This window comes from Sinocyclocheilus anshuiensis, unplaced genomic scaffold (genome assembly GCF_001515605.1).
Source record: "Sinocyclocheilus anshuiensis isolate Anshui unplaced genomic scaffold, SAMN03320099.WGS_v1.1 scaffold487, whole genome shotgun sequence".
Lineage (NCBI taxonomy): Eukaryota > Metazoa > Chordata > Actinopteri > Cypriniformes > Cyprinidae > Sinocyclocheilus > Sinocyclocheilus anshuiensis.
The window spans coordinates 1,732,590-1,756,412 of NW_015548240.1; the positions used below are offsets into that span (position 1 = coordinate 1,732,590).

The following is a 23,823-nucleotide window of genomic DNA, read 5'->3' on the forward strand; positions in this document are numbered from 1 at the left end:
TAACTCGCAATTGCGAGTTTATATCACGCAATTCTGACGTTCTCTTAAAAACTGTAAAAAAGGTCACGTTAATTGCGACTTTTTTTCACAGAATTGTGAGATATAAACTCGCAATTGCGAGTTATAAAGTCAGAATTGCGTGATATAAACTCGCAATTGCGAGTTAAAGTCCAATTTTGAGGGGGGGAAAAAAACTGATATGTTCTCAGAATTGTGAGTTTATATCTCACAATTCTCACTTTATAACTCGCAATTGCGAGTTTATACCACGCAGTTCTGAGAAAAAAAGTCAGAATTGCGAGTTTATACCACACAGTTCTGAGAAAAAAAGTAAGAATTGCGAGTTTGTATCACGCAATTCTGAGAAAAAAAGTCAGAATTGTGAGATAAAAAGTCGCAATTACCTCTTTTAATTTTTATTCAGTGGCGGAAATGGGCTTCCATAGAAATGTGCATTGTGCACAAGCAGTACTCCAAATAAAGTTGAATTATAATTTTTATATCCGTAAGTCTTGAGCGATATGTCAGAAAAACAAGTTAATAAATTTGAACTATACTTAGTATGACATAAATGTATTTTTAAATATATTACTTTTTACTAGGGAATGTGTCTTTAGTGTCACTTTTGATCACTTTAACACATTCTTACTGAATAACAGCATTTATTTCTAAAAAAAAAAAAAACAACAACTTACTAATCTCAAACTTTTAAAAGGCAGTGTACATTATATACTTAATCTTACATAAAATATGTTTTCGCTGCTAGCATGCACCACATTAGTGCACTGTTCTTCTCATTATTGTAAAAATTATGTGTTGAGCCTTAATGATGTGACCTTGAGATATATTACACAAAAAAAAAAATATTTGGGAAAATTGATTTAACACATACCCAGAACCTCCATGGGAACCTCGGGCCCCTGACTGGTGTCCGCCCCGGTGTCTGCACTCTTTGTTGACTCTATTAACACAGAGAGAGGAGAAACAGAGAGAATATTCTGAACATGATGGCCATTAAAACAGAAAAGAGGTTAAAAGAGCTTCCAAAGAAGCAACACTATACACAGCTCTAGTTTTAAAGTGTGTATGTCACATAGTTTGCTGTTCCTTCCAAACTGTCCATGGTTTTTCTTCTCTCTCTTTTTTCTTTTGTTTAATATGCATTAAAGCACCTAAATTCTATGTGCCTTTTTAATGGATTTTGTGCACCTTTGCAAGGAGAGAGGTGTGTGTGAGAGACAAAATGAATAGGCATAAGCAAAACAAAACTGCCATTATCAAATATAAGCTCTGCATCCTGTGCCTCAGCACTCTTCACATTCGTTGTGATTTATCCTGCCTCCATATTCCTCGCACACTCCCCTGACCCCCCCGTCTGGAGAGCTGTGGGAGGGACGAGTACTCTGATCAAAAGAAGATCTTCAAAGCCACAGTGTGAGAGCCGTGCTCCTTCCGGCTTATTTGAGCAGGACTCCTCTTCTCCTGCATTCTCCCTGCTTTGATGCTAACAGGGTTGTGGGCCATAGGTGACTACATAATGGAGAGCACACACAATGCATTCTGGGTGCTCTGCCGGGGCATAAATAACAGCCGTATCAGGTGTGTTTGAAGTCCAGGGTCCATCAGCAGATGGTTGTGGTGGCTGAAGAGGGTTTGTGAGGGTCATATTTATGTGTGAATTCATACAATGGTGGAACCTCTGCCTGAAAGCGGTTATATGGCTTGGTTTCCATCAAGCCTGTCCTCTAACAAAAGTTTAACATGGACAACAAATGGATTTAGCATTAACAATTGTGTGTTCCATATACCAGAAGATCCGATTTTTTTGTTAAATGTTGATACTTATTTCTCTCTCTCTATATATATATATATATATATGGACTGAGTGGTATAAAGCATACCACCACTGGACTCTGGAGCAGTGGAAACATGTTTTACAGAGTGACGAATCATGCTTTTCTGTTTGGCAGTCGGATGGGTTTGGCGGATACTAGGAGAATGTTACCTTCCTGTAAATTTCAACGGAGGAGGGATAATGGTATTGGGTTGGTTTTCAAGGCCCCTTACTTACAGTGAAGGGATATCTTAATGCTTCATGCTTAATGCCTAATACCAAAACATTTTGTAAAATGCTAGGCTTCCAACTTTGTAGAAACAGTTTGGGGAAGGCCTTTTTCTATTCCAGCATGACTGTGCCCCAGGGTGCAAAGCAAGGTCTATAAAGACATGGTTGGATGAGTTTGGTGTGGAAGAACTTGACAGGCCCGCACAGAGTCCTGACCTCAACCCCATCAAACACCTTTGGGATGAAGTGGAATGGAGGAATGGAGCCAGGCCTTCTCGTCCAACATCAGTGCCTGAACTCACAAATGCCCTACTGGATGAATGGGCAATACTTCCAACAGAAACACTCCAAAATCATTCCATCCTTCCAAAATACTCCATATCTATCTATCTATCTATCTATCTATCTATCTATCTATCTATCTATCTATCTATCTATCTATCTATCTACCTATCCATCCATCCATCCATCCATCCATCCATCCATCCATCTATCTGCCTATCTGTCTGTCTATTTAAATTTTAATTTTTTTGCACCCTCGCCAACTAAAAAAAATTACACAAATTCAAACAAGATTATTACTATTATTATTATTGTTATTATTATTATTAACAACAACAACAACAGTTATAATACTACTAACAATTAATGAACATGGCAATGAGGTATTTTCATCAAATAACAAAAAATACTGTATGACTAAAACAAAAACTTAAAAAATGAAAAAAAATAATTTTTGAGGGACTGGATTTGAACCTTCTTCTCTTATATGAGAACCACAACTAACCACTAAGCCACAGCTCCAGAGAGGCTACAATTGTATGAGCTAACCTAGATGTACAAAACACATTAAAGGGATAGTTCACCCAAAAATGAAAATTCTGTCATTAATTACTCACCCTCATGTGGTTCCAAACCCGTATTGTTCATCTTCAAAACACATTAAGATATTTTTAATGAAATCCGAGAGCTTTCTGACCCTACATAGACCGCAGTGGACATCACGTTCAAAGCCCAGAAAGGTAGAGAGCATATCATTAAAATAGTCAAATAGCTGAACCACTGACGTCACATGGACTATTTTAACAGTGTCCTTACTACCTTTCTGGGCCTTGAAAATGTCAGTTGCTTCGCTGTCTATGCAGGGTCAGAAAGCTCTTGGATTTCATCAAAAAATATCTTAATTTGTGTTCCGAAGAGGACAAAGGTCTTATGGGTTTGGAACGACATGAGGGTGAGTAATTAATGACAGAATTTTCATTTTTGGGTGAACTATCCCTTTAAAGTACTGTGCATGTTGTTCTTGTCTTTGTGTTATTTAATCTGTCCTGCTCCAAAGCAAAGTGCTAGGACAGTTTTGGGGCAGGATGTAGACACAGCACTAGAATATTTGCATTTATGCAGGAAATTTGGCTAATGCCTATTTCAAGGACCGCTGCAATATACGAGCCCAGGGCAATAGCTAATTGTGCTGTGATAAGCCCTAGCCACAGGCTGACAGAAGCTCTCTGAGCTTTGCCTTCACATCCACAATCTCCCCTGGCACACAAACAGAACAGAGAGTCACATTTAAACAGCCAATTAAAAAGGCTGTTGCCTCCACCTGTCTCTCCACCATGTAAATCCTCTATGGATGGCGGATCAGAGGAGCTACCCAACAGGGGTCCATCGAGAGGAGAGTCACAATGGAGAGAAGAAGTGTGACCTCGCTCAAGTGATTCTACTAAAAACAGACACCTTGAGTGGTCAAAGTTTCCCATTTCACGCAACAGAAATATGACAGTTGGGAAAGTACTGTTAGTGCTTTGAAACTATAACTTTCCATGTTACAAACAACTTATTATTTTCTACACAATCATGCTATATTTTTTGTTAGGATAGGGCAGTATTAGGTCGAGATACAACTATTTGAAAATCTGGAATCTGAGGGTGCAAAAAAATCAAAATATTGAGAAAATCGCCTTTAAAGTTGTCCAAATGAAGTTCTTAGCAATGCATATTACTAATCAAAAATTAAGTTTTGATATATTTACCATAGGAAATTTACAAAATATCTTCATGGAACATGATCTTTACTTAATATCCTAATGATTTTTGGCTTAAAAGAAAAATCTATAATTTTGACCCATACAATGTATTTTTTGGCTATTGCTACAAATATACCCCAGCGACTTAAGACTGCTTTTGTGCTCCAGGGTCACATATAACTTCCACAAGCACTATAATAACTCCTAATTATAAATAAAAAATAAAAATAAATTATATATAATAAATTATTATAAATGCATTACTATCAATTAAATAATTACTAAGTTTACAAAGAAACAAATGAAATACATTTTTTCTTCTCTACTTTTATGAATTGCACTTGTGCTCTAGCTTGTGTGCTAAACTAGCTTATACTTGAAATCTGGCATTGTAAACTGCAAATATTATTGACTTTTATGAGAAACTGCTTGCGATGCTCCACAATAGGTCACTTTGCATAAAAGCATCTCCTAAATAAATAATTGCATTAAAGCTACATTAGGGAACAATCTTTTTAGATATATTTAGTTACAACTGGCACAAAAACAATAAGGGGTTTTTGAATGAAGGAACAATTTAAATTAGTGTGACAGCAATAAATGAACAGATAAATTCAAGCTAAATATAAAATAAAATAAAAAATGAATACACTTTAATTCACAAGTCAGTCAAAAACAGTTGCATATAACCCAATATTTTAATTTATAAAAAGAGAAATATTTTTTTTAAAATGAATTCATTTGCATGAACTGTTTGAATTAACAGATTCACTAGAATGAATCAGACCTGCAAAAGAATGTAACAAAAATGCAATGCTTAGTCACACTACACTGCCTCTCAGTGGAAAAATCAGGTCATTACTGGAAAAGCTACACTTAAAAAAAAAACAAAAAAACAGCTTTGTCATGCTATTGAAAAATAAAAATAGCCTAGCTACTCCTCAACGATGGGGAAAAACTGAGGGAAATTGAGAATAAGCCAACAAATCAAATTATGTCAATGATAAACAAAAAAAGACAAAATGGTGTCTAATGATGACTAAATATTAGCAGTTGGCAAATGCAGCTCCCTTTGTCGTTGGGTGGGTTTCACTGAACTGAGAAGCTAGAAATGTGCAGGGCTTCAACACAAGCAACAGATGGCCACAGCGGATACTGTTGGGTTTCTGCCTCAGGGCCACATTCTCCAGGAGGCTGCGAGTGACTAGGATGCCATCACTATCGCAGTCTTGAAAACTTGGCCGCAATCAATAGTTAATACACAAGAAACAAAAACCCAGGAGATCCAAATCCGGGCAACGTTACATGGAGAATCCTGCGGGTGTAGCTTCAAGAAGTAAACAAATAAATAAGTGAGCATAGCCCTTAAATAAACAATGATTTCTTTTGATGATTTCCTGAGTGAATATAAATTCTTATCGGAGGGGCAAAAGAATGGCTATGAGAATGGGTGACGTGTGATTTCACTACGGTGGATGGAAGACAGGAAATGATGAATATTGACTGCTATCCAAGAGTTAAGCTGGCAAACTGCTCCATTTTAGCCTCACCATGACATCAGACAGAAAACAAAGGATTGGAGAGAGTAAAAGAACAAATAAAAATAAAAAAATGTCCAAAATGAAAACTCTGAGCCGTCTTCTTCTCGCTGAGAAACACTGATTGCCCACTGTGCTTGAGAACAAAAGACAATGGGAGCGAAAGTGTGTGTTCTGCCTCCCTTTCAATTTTGTCTTCTCTCAAGTTTTTCCTCACACAACATTGGCTTTAATAATTCTAAGACCTGAAACCAACTTTACGCCATGTAAGCATGTGCAAGCAAATGTTTCTAGCTACAGAAGCTCGAGTTCTGCTCTAGCACAATAGAAAAGTAACTTGCGAAAACTTGAAACTGCTTCAAACTGTCAAATGTTAGCCCCATAAATAATAACACACCCAGTTTAATGTAACAGACATGTGAAGATAACTATCAAGTGTAAACCCATGCAGCCAATGACCAATGGACTACCAAAAATAAGGAGGATTTCCAGATACAAACAGAAACCAAACACACAATATATAAGGCCTGAATAATCACTACAAAGTGTCCTTAAAGTGCTGATTACAGCATTAGTTGTACTATGTGGAATTAATTATATTTCAGTTTTGTTTACTGGTGACACTAAAATTAGTGCTTAAGAAACATCACTTAACACTCAAAAATATCTTTAGTACGTGATGTAACTATACAATATACACAAGTGAGATGCTCTAGAATGCTCTCATTATAATCAACAAAGAGATTTGTTGTGTACATATTACATATACTGTATTATGTTATAAGGATGCACAATTAATCAATATAACCAAAATCACAATATGGTTTATCAAATTGCAAAGTTTGCAATGATTTTGCAATTTGATAATGTCAAGTCAAGTCACCGTCATTTATATAGCACTTTTTACAATGCAGATCAAAGTGTCAAAGCAGCTTTACAGTATTATAAAAGGGAAATAGTGTGAGAAATGAGAAGTGTTTATCAACAAAAGACAACCTTTAAAGGCTCCCTGTGGTTTTCCATCAAAATAAAAATAAATCCATAAATAACACTGTAATTTTACAGTTTTAAATGTAAAATAATAATACTATTACTAACATTACTAATTACGAAATATTTCTATAAATATATGTAATATATTTATTTTACAGTGAAATATTACAAAAGCAATATATTTATTTTGTATGTACTTAGTTATTTTTAATTTAATAACAACAATAATACTACAATTTTAGTCCATTTTTCAAGCCCTACAAACAGAGCATAATTGATGACCGATATTATATCAAATTTGAAAAAAAAAATGTTTGTTTAACGTGCAGCAAAGTCACAATTTGCATCCTCTTCATCAAGCGTTAGATACATCAGCACGTCATGTTTGTGTACTTAGAGCGTATTTCTAACCTTACAGTTAGACACACACACAAACTCTCAATCACCCAGCACAAGGGATCCTTAAGCTTTCCAAAAACAACACTTTTCTTAAGATATCTTACACCGAAATAAAGATCCACCTGTTCTCCAACCATCATTTGAAGTAGTCTGCGGTCGATTTACTTTACCATTGCAACATCAGATTTAATCAGGCAAAATAAGTCTTGCGGTTTGCAATCAAAAAACGACATGCAGAAACAGGCTGAACCTCGGTTGGTGCGACAGAGTGAAAAAGCCCACCTTCATCAGTCAGACAGTGAGAGATGAGGAGAGAAACTCTGATTGGATTCAGAGCCACTGAGGCTCAGCAGCCATCGCAGTAAATCTCACCTGCATGCAGGCGAAGAGGCGATATCGACTCCCACCGCAGGAACCGCAATACTCCATGGCCGAAAAAACGGCCTCCATTAGCAAAGCCAGACTTATTCATAGGTACCTTCAGGCTAAGAGAACTTTGTTTAATTTATGAATCTTATCGAGTCAACCGTACAGGGCCGGTCGAGGGGAAAAGCCTGTGAACAAGTCGAACGTGAGATCCACTTTGAGCACAATTTCAAAAAGTAAACAAGCCTAGGCACTTTACTGAGCAAACAATTTGATGTTTTTAATATTGATGTAGACTTTCGAAACAAGCCTCTCGAGCTGAGGGCTCCTTATTTGTGTTACTTGCTTCCATGTAAGTCAGTCATTTAGCAGAATCAGATGCTTTTATTCAGAAGTCAATCCCATGCTAACACATGCAGAACCATTAGACTTTTATAAGTTACACAAGCCGACACACCTGCTTAAAATTGGCAGCAGTGCCCTAATGACCACGTGCCAACAGCGTTCAGAAACACTCGGCTGAGGTGTTATGGAAGGCTGTTTGTGTGTGAACATGAGCGTGTTTTTGTTAAAAGCACCGTATGGTGAGGTGTTGAGCTTGGCTTTGCCTTCTTAAATATGTTGTATCGATCTCACCTTCTCCGTGTTTAACATCTGGTACTGCCACGTTTGTGTGTGTGTGTGTGTGTGTGTGTGTGTGTGTGTGTGTGTGTGTATTAGTCTGTCGCTTGTGTCTAAATGGGAATCGTTATCCATTATCTGTGTACATAACACTTTAATCAAGTTTTGTGTACACAAATAGTGGGCATAATTGAATGAATGCGCGAACACGTTCCAGACATGCCTCTGTGTATCTATATTATTGTATGTGTGTCTGGTTATGTGCGACCTTGCTTTATATGAAGACTTAATGTGGCACTTTCACTTACCATAAATAGGGTATAAATAGGGATGCAGTTTTTTTTTCTTTTTCAAATGGTCAGTGAAAGAAATGCTTAACCTTTAGAAAACAGGTTTTATCTTCCATGCATTTTCTATAATTTTTTTTATACAAAAATATACAAAATACCATGTTTTATTATTTTTTGAAATAAATAAATGTAAAATACAAATCCAAGAATTGAATAATAATAATACGAAGAGAGGGAAGTATCATATTTTAGTATTAAATTATATAGTTAATATTTATATTAATATATATTATTAATGTTATATATAATATAATAAATGAATAATAATTAACAAATACAATACAAATAAAAAAACATATAATATATATAATAAAAATTAATGAATTAAAAATATAATTAAGTAAAAAAAAAAAGGTAGAATGGGTAAAAGGTTTGCAAATTCAGCTTACATCAAGCTGTCTTGCTCTAGTTTGGGCCAAATATTAGTTTACAGGTAACAGGTTTACAGTTTACTAATACACTTCGAATATACATATTTGATAAACTACTATGTAAGCTATAAATAATAAATAGAATAAAATATTTAATTATCTTCTAAAGCCTTTAAAAATTAGCCAACCCCAAAATGAAAATTGTCATGATTTACACACACTCATGTCATTTCAAACCTCTATTTGAGAGAAGATATTTTGAAGAATGTTGGTACCAAACAGTTTCTTCTCATATTAACTTTTTTTTTTGTCCATACAGTGGGAACCAAAATCAACATTCTTCAGAAATATCTTCACACAGAAGAACAAAATAAGTATAAACTATATCAGATTTTTGGGCATCCTTTTAACGAAAGAAATTGGACACCAAAGCATACGTGGAATGTGCCATGTACATCTCTCTTTTTCTTTAATTAAGTAATCATACTAGTCTTACCTTCCATCTGTTTTCCCGCTTCATCAGGCTGGCCTGTCTGCATCTTCTTTTCTGGGCTACCCCCTTTCTCTTCCCCTTGACAGAACGAGACAGATTAACATATTAACGGATAAAAAAACAACAATACTAATCCAATAACATTGTCCTTTCCGATTTGCTCACTTCTCAAAAAGCTCCATTCATAATTCATCCAGTTCAGAATTACCGTCCCTTTATTTCCTCATTCAGATCCGGCAGCCGGTGAGATTACAGTTATCATTTTTAATAATGGGGCTCCGAGACAAATTTGAAGCCCTGCCTTCGAGAGTGAGGGGAGGACAGCCTCATCTGAGCTGAGTAATCGATCAAGGAAATGGCAAAAGGAGAGAGCGGGCCTTGATGATGCTCATCTGTTGCCTAAGGTGCCGCGCGCACACACACACACAACGTATTTACTATCTTCCAAATGCAGGAGAAGTGCATTAGACTACTGGATCTCCTGTATGAAACTTAGAAGATTAAAAACACGACAGCTGTTTCTTCTGCCCTCTCATACTGCCTCAAACGGCTGACAGCTTTTTGACAGCATATGCCTGTGAGAAAACACAATGCTGTGTTTTTGTTTTCAGTTTTTAAGTTGTCTGCGTTTAACAAGGCTGTGCGGTCACAGATAGCAGGCTCGTATTAAGACGTCAGCGCTTTGTATGTTTGGCGAGTTTTGTAAAAAATGGTTAAACACACACAATGCCAGATTTGAAAACCTGTAATGGCTTTACTAAGAGGATTTTCATGACAAACTGAGAGATTAGAAAACTCCTTGGCATCCAAGCTGCAAACCAGCCATCACGACGGACTCTGGAGATGCTTCCAATTTCTGCACAGAGGCTTTTCAAAAATGTTCTATTTCAGCACGCACAGAAAACAATCAATCAATACACAATCAAAAAACAAAATGCTTTTTTTGAGAGGGAAAAAACTGGCTTTCACATCTTGATAAAAGGAATAGAGGCTTCCAAGCGGTCAATTCCTGCAGGAAACCTATAATGACTTTAGAGAGTTGCTGAATGCCATTATGAACGCAATTACAATAAATAGTAATATATCACATCAAACACATATACTATTCAAAACTGAAATACAAAGTATTGGACAATTTCTTGTTTTGTTTGTTTTCAGACTGGAAAATGTGCATCCACTAAGAACCAGCTGGTTAAAGAACATGAAAAAGAAATCTGAGAGAAGGTTAATCATTTGTTTGCAAATGCCACAAGATTTAATATTTTGTGTCTAATGATGTTCATTTTTAATGGCTTAAGTGTGAAAATGCATTTTAGGCCGTTCTCATAAACATAATTTCTCAAAAAGTGAACACATCTCACTTTCAGTGAAAGACTTTTGTCATTATGAATTAATTTCATATAACAGCTCCTCAGCTCTCCTTTGATCAGTGTTGTTATAGTTATCAAGTCACACATGCCAGAAAACTTTTCACATCTGATTAAACTTTCAGCGAATTTAGATAAACTTTACTGTCTAACTATCTATATATCATTACTGCCCTTATCAGTGAGAGGAATAATCAGATCCACAATATAAAAACCTTAAGCAATGCGGTAGAAGTGTGATAGATACAATGTTAGAGCCAGTATTAAGATGCACAACTATCAGATTATACCAGTCATGCTAATTATTATATATAGATATTTAGATTATCAACTTTTAAGTAAGTGTTTACACTTGTTGAAAGAAAAGGAGCTATTAAAAGGCTTAAATTATCTCCTGCTACTAAGCTGGATAAAATATACACATCACGTTTAACATTGTTTTATGTGTCTTTTTTTATCCTGTAAATCTAAGCTCTTATTTTCTGTGATCTGTGTGTATTGACATGTTTTTCTACATCCTGTGGGAAAAAACAGTGTGTGAATGATGTGTAAATCTCACCTGCAACTTGTGGGTCTTCTCCCTTGCCTTCTTTCTTCCAAGTCTCTTTTTCGCTCTCCTGTTCAACTTTCTTCTTTGCTGTTGGACTCGCCTCCACTAAAACCCAAAGAGACACACATAAATAACAGGCATCTGGGAGATATATGCAGAAATGTCAATATCAGTTAAAAAGAAAACATTCCATAACGAAAGAAATATCTTATGCTTTGAACAATATCACAGATTGAGTTCTCTATGTATCATGGGTTAATACTAACAAACTCAGTATGTCCTACTTCTAGTTGAACACATACTGTCAGAAGCAGAATAATCATGTTTTATTAAATATATTTGCTGGATTTCTGCTATTAGCATGCTACCGTCACACAAGTTTAAGAGTTTAAGATTTGGTTGACATCTTTACAGTGAGAAAACAAGTAAATGTGGAAACTGAATGCAAATTTTCAGTCCTTTACTCTCTCTCTCATTGAAGAAATTGCTGTAGGCGTTTAATTGATCAGGGACGGCTGGAAAAACTTTTAGCATCTGGGAGACGGAGACCCTTTCTCTGGTACTCAACTGGATGCAGCAGATGTTCTTCTGTGTGTGTGTCTGAGTGTGTGAGGTTTGTATGTATGGCACTGATCATAGCTTAAGCCTCTGATTAGTCATGTCCTTTCAGGTGCCCTCTGGGTATGAACATGAGAATGTGAGTCTATGATCTCTGTCTGTGTGTGAGTTACTTAAGCAATGATGATTAAGTCTTGCATTACAGCTGCTGTCTTACATGTGGATTGTGTGGGGAATCAAACCAGTTTGGCTAGCTTGTTGACATTTGTGGAACTTGTTGAAATTGATAAAGATTTATTTGAAGTTGATTAGAAACTTGCCAGAATTTACATTGCTCAGCCTTCAGTGAATTTTAACTGTCGTTTTAGTGGGCTGTAGTTGGATTTTAGTGGGCAGGACTGCATTAAGTAGGATTGATGAAGAAACATGTAAAATGTGAAAAATGTGCTTGTTATTATAAATGGTGCATCTTCCTCTGTCCTGTGGACACGGTTTCCATTTTCATTTAACAAATAGAGTATGAGAGCCAAAAATGCTCTGCGTTCAGCAGTCCATTTAACACAAAAGCAATAAGCAGTGAGAGAGACTGTTACAGTGATTTTACCATGATGAAAAGTGTTCTTATGTTCTTAGGTTGCAAAAATAAAACTGTGGCATTTTATGGTTTTTACTGTTATTTTTCTCTTTCTTTTTAATATATATTTCTTCTGAATGGTTTGTTTTGTTAAGCTCTTTGTTTGTACACCAATAAGAGATCATGCTTTTTATGACTCAGAAGACTGTTCAAAAGTTTGAGGTCTGTAAGATATTGTAATATTTTTGAAGATTCTTATGCTACCAAGGCTGGCTCAAGAATAATATTATAAAGTATATTATAACTGTTTTCTATTTAAATATATTTTAAAATGTAGATTATTACTGTGATGGCGAAGCTGAATCTTCAGCATCATTACCCCAGTCTTCAGTGTCACGTGATCCTTCAGAATTCATTTTTATATGGTTGTTTTCTGCTGAAGAAACATTCCAAATTATTAGGAAAGTTGAAAACAATTGTGCTGCTTAATATTTTTTGAGGAAACCAAAATACTTGTTTTTAGGTTTATTTGATGAATATAAAGTTGTGCTACTTAATATTGTTTTCTACTATTCTTTGATGAAAAAATCTCAGCTATCACATTTGATAGATAAATAAATAAATAAAGAAATAAATAAAATTAAATCTCACTGATGGTAAAAAAAATTTTTTTGAACAATAAATAAATGTACACCTGCTTCGGTCCTCATTCCATAAATAAATAAATAATTGCCAACAAAATAATATTATACTATTTTTTTTTTTATTTGAACAGCCAACTTGTCAAAAAAAAAAAAAAAAGAAACATTTAAAAAAGAAAAAGAAACAAAGGATTACAGTTCAAGGCCCCATGAACTTAGCATTTCTTGCGTTTTATACTCAAATGTACAACAAATTTGATGTTTGAGCCAGCAAATCACTAGACTCACTAAAAATGGCTATAAATGAAAGGAGTGTGCAATAAGATTTAATAACTGTATATATTGTGAGATGGAATATTGGTGGACCATCACTCAGATTGACTTGATGAGTTCTAAATGATGGTTTTAATGGAGAAGAAATAGGCGACCCATTGCTTAAGACCGAGCGGTATTAAGCTGCCACTTTAGGGTGAACTGGAGCAGCTGTTTCAGCCTAATGCCTTTAATTTGCGTTTGGGTCTCTCTCTCTCCCTATCTCATCCCTCTCTCTCTCTTTTAAAGGGATGTAGAGTCAGAGTATCCATCTGTGTGGTTCCAGCTAACACCTGTGTCTGCTCTGGAGTGGGATACAAGGCCGCAAAAGACATCAATTTTGCCCTCGCCTACACACACATACACACTCCATCAGATGAAAAACACAAAACAGGATTTAATGCACACGTGTCCACCCTGACTCCATCTGCAGGGAAAGCGTTTGAAGTCGCAGTTCAGAGGGACACAGACATGCGTTCACATAATCAATGGAGGAGTGGGAAGTGTGTGGGGTAGTTTGGCGGTTTGTGTGAGGCTCATATCGCACCACCTGGGCAATATGGAGCCCTGGAGGCCTCCATCCTTCACTTACAGATACCGAGACTCATGTAGTGTCCTGCAGGAAAGTAAGACTTATATCACCCACATACACACACTCGTTACAGCCGCCCGAGGACTCTCGATCTCGCTGCATCCCAAGAGGAGCCCAGATTGCTCACTTCATTGCTAATTTTTTAAGTGAATGTATTTCTGTGGTGTGGGAAAGCTGGTTTCAAATATTAAACCCAAGATGTCAAGACTGTTTAATCACTTACTGTCAGTGGCGCAGGTTTTATTTGAATATTAAAATGTTATTTACCTCATTTTAAAACCACAGGTGGTAACAAACATTGTGGGTAGGACTGTGCAATATATCACACTTATTAAAATGTTGCACATATTGTGAAAAGTAAATGCTGGATATGTAATTTTCTGTTTTTAAATACACTAAAAATATTCGCCTTACACATTATTACTTTTTCTATTGTATAACATTGAATTATATATATATATATATATACACTGTATATATATTGTGCAGTCCTAGTTGTGGGTAAAAAACTGCTATGTTTAGCCAAATTTGAAAACCAAGTTGTTATAAATTCTTCAAGAACAGTAGAATCATGGAGTATCACCATATGTTCCTGCATGAACTGACTATTTGTCATTTTCAGTTTATTTTATCATACAGAAGCCTGGCTGTTAACAGTTACAAATATTGATATCCACCAAATCAGCATATTAGAATGATTTCTGAAGGATCATGTGACTGAAATAATGGCTGCTAAAAATTCAGCTTTGCCATCACAGGAAAACATTACATTTAAAAATATATATTTTTTAATTGTATTTTTGTACTGTATTTTCAAAATATCTTGAGTCAAAGTTATGTTTACATTTACAATCAAAAACTAGAGCAAAATATGGGAGCAGTTGTTACCTGTAGGTTCTCCTTTTTCAGGAGGTTTGGCCTCCTCGTCCTTGGATTCGGCGTCAGGACTCTCGCCTTTGGAAAACAAACAGACAGAAAAACAATTACACTTGTCTCACAAAATATCTGGACACACTAAAGACCCACATGCACCCTAGAATGACAGACACCAAGGCAGAGACAACAATATGGGTGTCATTCATTTTGAAGAGAAATTGTTTATTTTTCCCAAGCTTGGTATGTTTTCCCTCTGAAATGAGATGTATTCAGCCAGAGTATGAATTTTACTCCTGTGGTTGTGTGTAAAACAGTTTGTATATGGGGATAGAATTCATACAAACTCTTTATTAGTAGGATTTTATACTGTTTGCACACAGATATATGGTCATGCATATTTTTAATATGCGAAGAAATAATAATACATAATAAATAGTTAATTATTTATATATATACACACATACAAATTGTACGTGTGTATAGAAAAACACATGAATGAACAAACAAACATGAAAAAACAATGCAGATACATCTTTATGTGGCAGTTCGCACTCGTGATTCATGCGTCGCAGGTGCTCGGCACTCAGGTAAATTCAGATTTAGCCTCTGTCTCTGCAGAATCTCCAGCTCCACCTCACCTGGTCTTAAAAACCTCTCTGTTTTGCTTTTCTCCAGGGAACATAATTGCAAGTATCTCTGGCTCTTGGGTTCGGTCCAAGCAGAACATTTGCTTTGCCTCCTCTGCTTGGCGAGACTACTATTAATAATGCTCATAGCTACAGCCATCAGAGCTGGAAGGGGAAAAGTAAATCAAAAGTTGGCGATAAGGATGTCAAAAAGCACTGGTACTTCGGTAACCAAGTCGATACTCCCAACCCAAAACAAAACAGCGGCTTATGAGTGTGCAAACGCGATTCAGAGCTCTGCAGTCAAAGTGACATTTAGTGTTAGCTCAACGTTAGCTGAGCAGAGACAGGCTGAGGCTGGTTTTGTCCTCGGGTTTAAATGTAAAGTTTCTATCATGCTACATGAATACCCAGAGGGAGTCGGGCCATGCGCCTCTGAGCGTATGTGTGTGTGTACAAGCGATCATTTCAGCGTGTGCAGTGGTGTGTGTCTGTCGATGCACATGTTCTGATGTCTGTCTATGTTCGTGTGGATTGGAGCGAGGTGTCTCATTAAACAGATGCACCCCCAAAACACACACACACATGCACAAGAGCGTCACGGTAATAACTGTATCTGACAGCCACTCTCTCTGTCCGTAATGAGACAAGTTCAAGGACAACAGAGCCAATCCAGATCCTTCAGCGAATGGGTACAGCGTGACATGTGAAGCGTAAAGACTGTGGAGAGACCCAGTGAATTTTTTTGCTCACTAGCATGTAGACTCCATGTGTTTGGGTGAGATATATGCATACTGAACTGCAAAGACGGACCTATTTTGCATGTTTTCTGATTCCCGTTGTTCTCGGCTACAGGATATTATGAGAAATCAGGAAATATGTATTGGTCTGAAAAAGTATTGGTAAACTTTTAGATACTTAAGTCATACTTAAATATGTATGAATGTCATGAATATGTATGAATGTCAAATACTGAACCATTTGCAAACAAATGGTGCTGGAGGTTTCAAGTGAACCAGATAGTGTCCAAATACTTTATTTAATAATTTTGAATAATGCATCTCTTGTTTTATTACTTAAAAGCTTAGAAACTTCTGTGAAACGACTTGCATGCTGTATTTCCTAAAATTATTTGATATTTTGCTATCTAATGCAATTCCATTCACAAATTTTAAAATACGAGTGTCTTAAGTGTTTAACTTTTTAGATGATGACAAACCTTCTGGGTCCTGGCTTTGCATTGTCACATCCTCAGTAGATTCCTCTGAAATCACACAAGAGAAATACACTTAATGACAAGACTTTTTGTCTTCTTAAACCAAAAAAAAAAAAAAAAAAACAAGCAAGAAAAATCTTTTTTTTTGTCCTTTCATCAGACTGCAGTGGCTAAACCCATATTAAAGAAGAGAGGATGATTGCTATCTAATCACTCCTGCTGCTGGCAAGCAGAAATGAAAGCACAAACTCCTCTGTGAAGAGGAACAGGAAAGGTTCCAGCTGATGTTTGATTATCAAACATGTCTTTTTCTTAATGGCTTACTGAGGATGAGAAACTGCAGTGTGATTTTGATATTAAAATTTGATATTACAACATCACACAGATTATTTAATCCCATTTTAAATTTAGTTAGCGAAGTTTCAACCATTTATACTCAGGATGTTGTTTGGTTCTAGTTGTGGAGTTGAATTTGCTCCAAGGAGAACAAGCCAATCATTAAGTTGTAGTAGATAAAATAATTCATTAAGTACAGACAAATTGCTGTTGCTCCTAAATTGAGGTGACAAGACGATAACACAAGCTAAATACTAGGATAACAAGACACAGGAACATTTTAATGATGTGTCTTTCAGAAGAGACAAGCACTGAAGTAAATCTGCAGACCTGCTCTTCTTGCTTGTAAAATATAACTACTCGGAAACGACTCTGTCTCAGGGCTTTGTACGAGAAGGTCAATGCCAGGAAAAACAAAATTCTCTTAGCTTTGAACAATCATACACGAAACGCCTACCTTGCTGGCTCATCATTTCTTCATCCTGCTTTTCATCTAAAAAAAGATAGTCATAGATAAACACAGATGTATTAAGAATAAACATACTACTGAAATTCTTCTGTTACAAACAAAAAACAAAACAGAAGCAAAAACAACAAAAAAAGTGAGAAAAAACACAAATAAACTAACCAAACAAAATAAAAAAGATGAAAAAACAAACAAACAAACAATCAAACAAAACCCAGAAAGAATCTAAGCAAAACAAAACAAGAAAAAAGCAAACCAAATAACAGAAAAAAAGTTTAAGCAAATCAAAACCAGAAAACAAACAAACCCCCAAAACAAAACACGTTACTACACTACAACAGTATCATAACACCAGCACATTGATGGGCATGTTAAAAAGTTGTTTGGCAGATTTATCTTCCCTCAAAATCCTTGATAAAGTAGTCCACACATTTGTCTAGAGGAACGCTCTACTACTGTGGTCATGTTTTATATCAAATATTTATAATAGCTCTGGCATACTGGATGTTTCGTGGCTGCACTAATTTTGTGCTCTCTCAATATCTCTAGACTGCAATGAGTGCTGTCCCAACGGACAGCAAAATACATCTCAGCAAACCCCACACAGAACTCCCATGAGCCCGCTGCCGTGCGTCCCACGGGCTTACATGAATGCGTTTATCCCAGGTGGGTTTAATTTTGTCCCTCTCAGTCACTTTAGTCCTCTAAACTCGACATCTCCTTCTCCCTCTCTCCCCTCTTTGGTGATATCAAGATGCTCTACCAGACTCCCTCTCTCTTTAACCCAGATGGGGTTTGGGATGAATTGGAAAATGAAGACCCTGACACAAATAATCCGCTGTGCTTGACAATGGCCATTACGCTGCTGACATAATTGGCTTTTTTAACAAGCTGGTGTGAGAAGCAATTTTCCAATGTCTGAGCAATTTATTTTCTCACCACTACTCTTAAAATAATAAAAAAGAAAAACAAACACAATATGCCAAATGATACAGCAGACCTTCATAAAAGGTACTGTGTTTTGTCGTTAGCCTTACCTCTAGTGCAGCTGTCAATTAAATTCAGCTTTACACACACTGGACCCCTCTTCTTCCTCAATACTGATAAACCAATAACAGCAGATTATGATATAGTGACTTTTTTATTCATTTAGAGGACAGAGGGCAGTCCTCCAGTGACTGATGCTCAATGTTTTGCTCACTATATGAATTATTATGTGGGAGAAATCTTTTGGATTCTGAAATCCTAAAATGATAAATCATCTCAGTTTCAACGTGAGGTCATACAATCACCACATACACCAGTGAAGGATGTTGTTTATAACCTGCAGACAAAAGCAAATTATTCTGAGAGACGAGAGCTGAGTCATGCATACTTTCACGATGGCCTCTTTCATACAAGAAGCAGTTAAAAGCAAAGAACGCAAAGTTAAAATAGTTAAAGGTGGAAGGTTTAGAAGTTTCAAAATATGAGTAAGCTATTTTCTTGATTTTAAAATTGCACCGGCGGTTTTATTAAAGAGAGAAACATTGAAATAACCTAGTATAGAGTAATCACATCTATCAAAAATGACTTCTTGTTTATTACACATCCAAACAACAAAAACTAAGGCGAGTAAAGACATAAAGCTAGCATACAGAAGTACTAACTTTGAAGCAAGAGAAAGGACATTTGAGGCCATGGAAACAAGCATTTGGTGTCATGTTTTATTATTTTATGATTTTATAAAGCCATAATGTTGAATAAGGATGTGAAGCTCAATGCAGCGACCCAACAGAGAGTCGTTCTAGCAGCAGATGGCAGTAGTGTAACAGAGTTCAGATGACACGCTACAGCACACAAATAAACACACACGTTCAGGAGGACGACGCTCGCTTGCATACACACAGAAACGCTTCTGTGAGCTATCTAGAAAATATTTCTAATGCCATACATTTACAGTCACATTATTATGGATCCGTAATCATACAGGATCGAACGGCAGCACTGCCTCCTTTCACACGGTGGGGAATTCTCTTTCCTGTCAGTTAGGCCATCTGAACACAGTTCATGGTGAAGAAAACCGGCACCATGAAAAATGTATGAGACATGACATAGAAAGGTGAGTGAGAGTGTCACAATCAACAGATGCTGCTCAGCGGCCCAGAATCTACCTTCTGTGTGTGTGTGTGTGTGTGTGTGTGTGTGTGTGTGTGTTGGCTACACGTAGCTCACGCAGTGCGGAGTCTTTTGATTCAGTGTCTCGCTCTGCCAGGGTTGGAGCTTAACGGCCGTGTTTCCAGCTGTGCAAAACGGTGGACTTGGAGACATTTGAGCCACTATCTATACAATTGTAAAACTGCCCACCCTCGGTATAAATGAATCATTGAAGCTTCCTGTCGCTTGACCCCGCCTGCTCGGTTTTTCTTTCCATCCTCTTCTTTTGTTTTGTTTTCTATTTCATTGCCTCTATCTTTCCCTCACACACACATTCTATCTTTCTTTCTGTCAAACACATTTGGTTCATATAATTTTTTTTCTATTTTGTGAATTGCAATGGCACGAAAAACTATTTATTGCCAAAACATTTGCAACGTGTGTGCAATAAGAAATGTGTAAAGTGCTAATAATAGTACAAACAGGGTAAAAAAAAAAATAAAAAATCAAGTAATGCAAAAAAACCCCCAAAAAAACAAAAAAAATTAAAGAAATAAGCAACAATTAATTTCAATAAAAGGAAAAAATAACTTTTCTGGATGTTTTAGTTTTGCTAAAGCATTAGCAGTTAATCTGTGGGAATTAAAAAATTTGCAAAAAATTATTAAATATTATTATAAATCAAAATTACAAAAGGGTAAAAATAAATTAAAATTAAAATACATTCATTATAAAGCAAAAAAATATGAAATAGTTAAATAAAATGAATAACAAAATTGCAAGAGTAAAAAGAAATTAAAATGAAAATACGAACATTAGATACAAAATATATGAAAAAATATTATTTCATATAAAATAAAATAATTTATTTAGCCTCCAAGTAGTGATTTTAAATTAGGCTACTGATATGCTTGATTCTTTATCTCATAAGAGTGTATATTATATTAAACATTTTTCAAAAGTGCTATTAATCTCTTTAGGGGTAAATCTTTTTTTTTTTAAATAAGGGAATAATACTGAGAGCACGTTTAAATGCATAATTAAGAAGGTTAAACTAAAGGAAAATAAGACTAAAGGCATTATGAGCATAAGTTTAGCGATATAGATATGATGCCTCATGTCTCTTTCTTTCCTCCATACACAGACCTGCTCTCTTTTTCTCTCCCTCTCCAAACATGCCCCCTCTGCCTTCTACATCTGCTGAGTACACAGTTAACAGCTCGACCTGACGCTCCGCATCCTGATTCACCCATCTAACCTGTCACCTCCTAATCTCTGAAATGTTGCACGGCACACACGCTAAAACACACACTCACCCCACAGGCCATCTGAAAAGCTATCCGGGGGCGCTAAAATGCTCACTCCAGTTCTGTGAACAATCCCTCTCGTTTCTCGGCACACCGATCCCCCCATGTATGGATTTCATGTGGATTACATCACAAATCACGTTATCCCCCAAGAACTCTGTCAAGAAGTCCAGTCTCTCCACCCAAGCATCTCGTCGGCTCTCTTAGGCCACAACCCGGCGCTGATGGGTCGGATTGAACGGATCGCCGCAGCCGGGCTAACTCAGACTAAACCCGCCAGCCACAGCTAATGCCCCTTTCTGTCTGTTTGTCTCACGATCTGACTGACTTCTCCAGAAAAAGAGGACCCTCTGAGATTCGCACATTCCTTTGCTGTCAAGGAAGGCAAGTGGGAGCTTATCTGGAATAAGGTATTGTTTTCCTTTACGCTCCTCACAGGTAACCCGTTGAGGAACACGGAGAGAGTTCCAGATCAGTGCTTTCGGGGCCAGTTGTCCCCTGAGCATGTGAATGTATGAAGTGCTGCTTTAGGGAGAACAGCACTAATGCTTCTCTGTCATTAGCGGGCTGTCTAAAAGGCCCTCTTGCTCTCACCTCAGTTAGAGAGCATCCCCTCAGGGAGAGTAGTGAATGTGTAATACAAAGCAATATCCCACCACGGCTGTATATCAACTTCCTCTGGTCGTGAAAAACAAAGTTGCAGCCGGCGGGAATCCAATAGGCTGCAAGCTCTGGCGGAAGGGTAATGTGCATGCAAAGCTCATTTTCCATGAATCAGAAACATGATTTCAAAAACATATTTAATGTGCCGCCGTACCTTGTTCTCTGAGTGACACCGCATTAGAGCGAGTGCATTTGATGTTGGCGACAGCACTAGAGGACGAAGGCTGCGGCTAACACCTGTGGATAAATCATAGACTGTGCCGCTTTAACACACTTTGTTCTGCTCCTCGCTGCCTCGTAACAAACGCTGTTGATTGAGCTCAACTTCTGCAGAGCAAAGCTTTAATGTTTACGCTGTCCTGTGAAGGTTAAATGCGGGGCTCTAAACAAGGGTGTTTGTGACTAGATTGGTTCCCATTAAGATTTTAGATATTCAAGAAGTTGTGGAGGCAGAGACACTTGTGAACTTGGTTCCTTGGTTTGGAAACACACTGGTAAAAAAAAAAAACAGTAAAAATGCTATGAAAAATGCTTTGTAATCTTACAGTAAAATTAAAATTTTCAAATGTCTTATTAGTTACATGCATGAGGGTTTCATATTGCATATGTTGTTAAATGAATGTATATTGTATATTATTTTAGTGTCGTGTGTTACCATGCTGGTGTTGTGTTTTTGTGTACATGACACTGCACAATAAAAAAAAATTGAGGTTGCAAATAAAAATTACTGGAGAATGTTTTACAAGAAAGTACTGATCCAATTTTCTACTTTAAAATGTCCTGTTTAATTAAATCTTACTTGCCATTTCTTTGTAAATGTAATGAAATTTACTACCAATTTCTGAGTGAATATTGTACACCATTTTTTTCAGTGTGTGTGCACCTTCTTTATATGTATAGTATTTACCTCAGCTTATGGAAAAGCTATTTCAGAATCAGAAACAGAATCAGAAGAGCTTTATTACCAAGTATGTTCACACACACAAGGAATTTGACTTGACAACAGGAGCTACAAGTGCAGAAGAAAGTACAGACATAGCACAGACATACATGATAGTGCAGACATACAGTGGTGTGAAAAAGTGTTGGCCCCCTTCCTGATTTCTTATTTTTTTGCATGTTTGTCACACTTTAATGTTTCAGATCATCAAACAAATTTAAATATTAGTAAAAGATAACACAAGTGAACACAACATGCAGTTTTTAAATGAAGGTTTTTATTATTAAGGGAAAACAAAATCCAAAACTACATGGCCCTGTGTGAAAAAGTGTTTGCCCCCTAAACCTAATAACTGGTTGGGCCACCCTTAGCAGCAACAACTGCAATCAAGCGTTTGCGATAACTAGCAATGCGTCTGTTACAGCGCTGTGGAGGAATTTTGGTCCACTCATCTATGCAGAATTGTTGTAATTCAGCCACATTGGAGGGTTTTCGAGCACGAACCGCCTTTTTAAGGTCATGCCACAGCATCTCAATAGGATTCAGGTCAGGACTTTGACTAGGCCACTCCAAAGTCTTAATTTTGTTTTTCTTCAGCCATTCAGAGGTGGAATTGCTGGTGTGTTTTGGATCATTGTCCTGCTGCAGAACCCAAGTTCGCTTCAGCTTGAGGTCACGAACAGATGGCCGGACATTCTCCTTCAGGAATTTTTGGTAAACAGCAGAATTCATGGTTCCATTTATCACAACAAGTCTTCCAGGTCCTGAAGCAGCAAAACAGCCCCAGACCATCACACTACCACCACCACATTTTACTGTTGGTATGATGTTCTTTCTCTGAAATGCAGTGTTACTTTTACGCCAATCGTGTGTCGTCCGCAAACTTCAGGAGCTTGACAGAGGGGTCCTTTGAAGTGCAGTCATTTGTGTAGAGGGAGAAGAGCAGCGGGGAGAGAACACAACCCTGAGGGGCGCCAATGCTGATCGTGATAGTCCTGGATGTGAGTTTGCCCAGCCCCACTAGCTGCTGCCTGTCTGTCAGGAAGCTGGTGATCCACTGACAGATGGAAGTGGGCACAGAGAGCTGTGTGAGTTTGTCTGAGAGAAGGTCAGGCATGATGGTATCGAAAGCCGAACTGAAGTCCACAAATATGATCCTTGCGTAATTCCCAGGTCTGTCGAGGTGTTGCAGGATGTAATGTAGTCCCATGTTGATTGCATCATCCACAGACCTGTTTGCTCTGTAGACACAGACCTTAGGCGCAGGTTGAATGGTGGGGGAGGGAGGGAGGGGGGTTGCAGGGAGGGTAGGTGAATGTGTGAAGTGTAGATCAGAGTGGGTGCTGGGTGTCAGTCTGGCCTTTTCAAATCGACAGTAAAACACATTCAGATCGTCAGCCAGTTGTTGATTCTCCACAGACTGTGGAGAATCAACAACTG

General features: G+C 37.1%; 1 protein-coding gene across 1 annotated transcript in view; it reads right to left on the reverse strand.

The window, feature by feature from the left end:
- macrod2 (mono-ADP ribosylhydrolase 2) overlaps positions 1-23,823 on the reverse strand; it is a 606,396-nt gene that overhangs the window by 12,305 nt on the left and 570,268 nt on the right. The window contains exons 11-16 of the mRNA XM_016442374.1: positions 17,329-17,364; positions 16,539-16,583; positions 14,706-14,771; positions 11,150-11,245; positions 9,227-9,301; positions 893-961 (exon numbers count right to left, since the gene is read on the reverse strand). Of these exons, the coding sequence (XP_016297860.1) occupies positions 893-961; positions 9,227-9,301; positions 11,150-11,245; positions 14,706-14,771; positions 16,539-16,583; positions 17,329-17,364 (387 nt within the window). The remainder of the gene's footprint in view (positions 1-892; positions 962-9,226; positions 9,302-11,149; positions 11,246-14,705; positions 14,772-16,538; positions 16,584-17,328; positions 17,365-23,823) is intronic.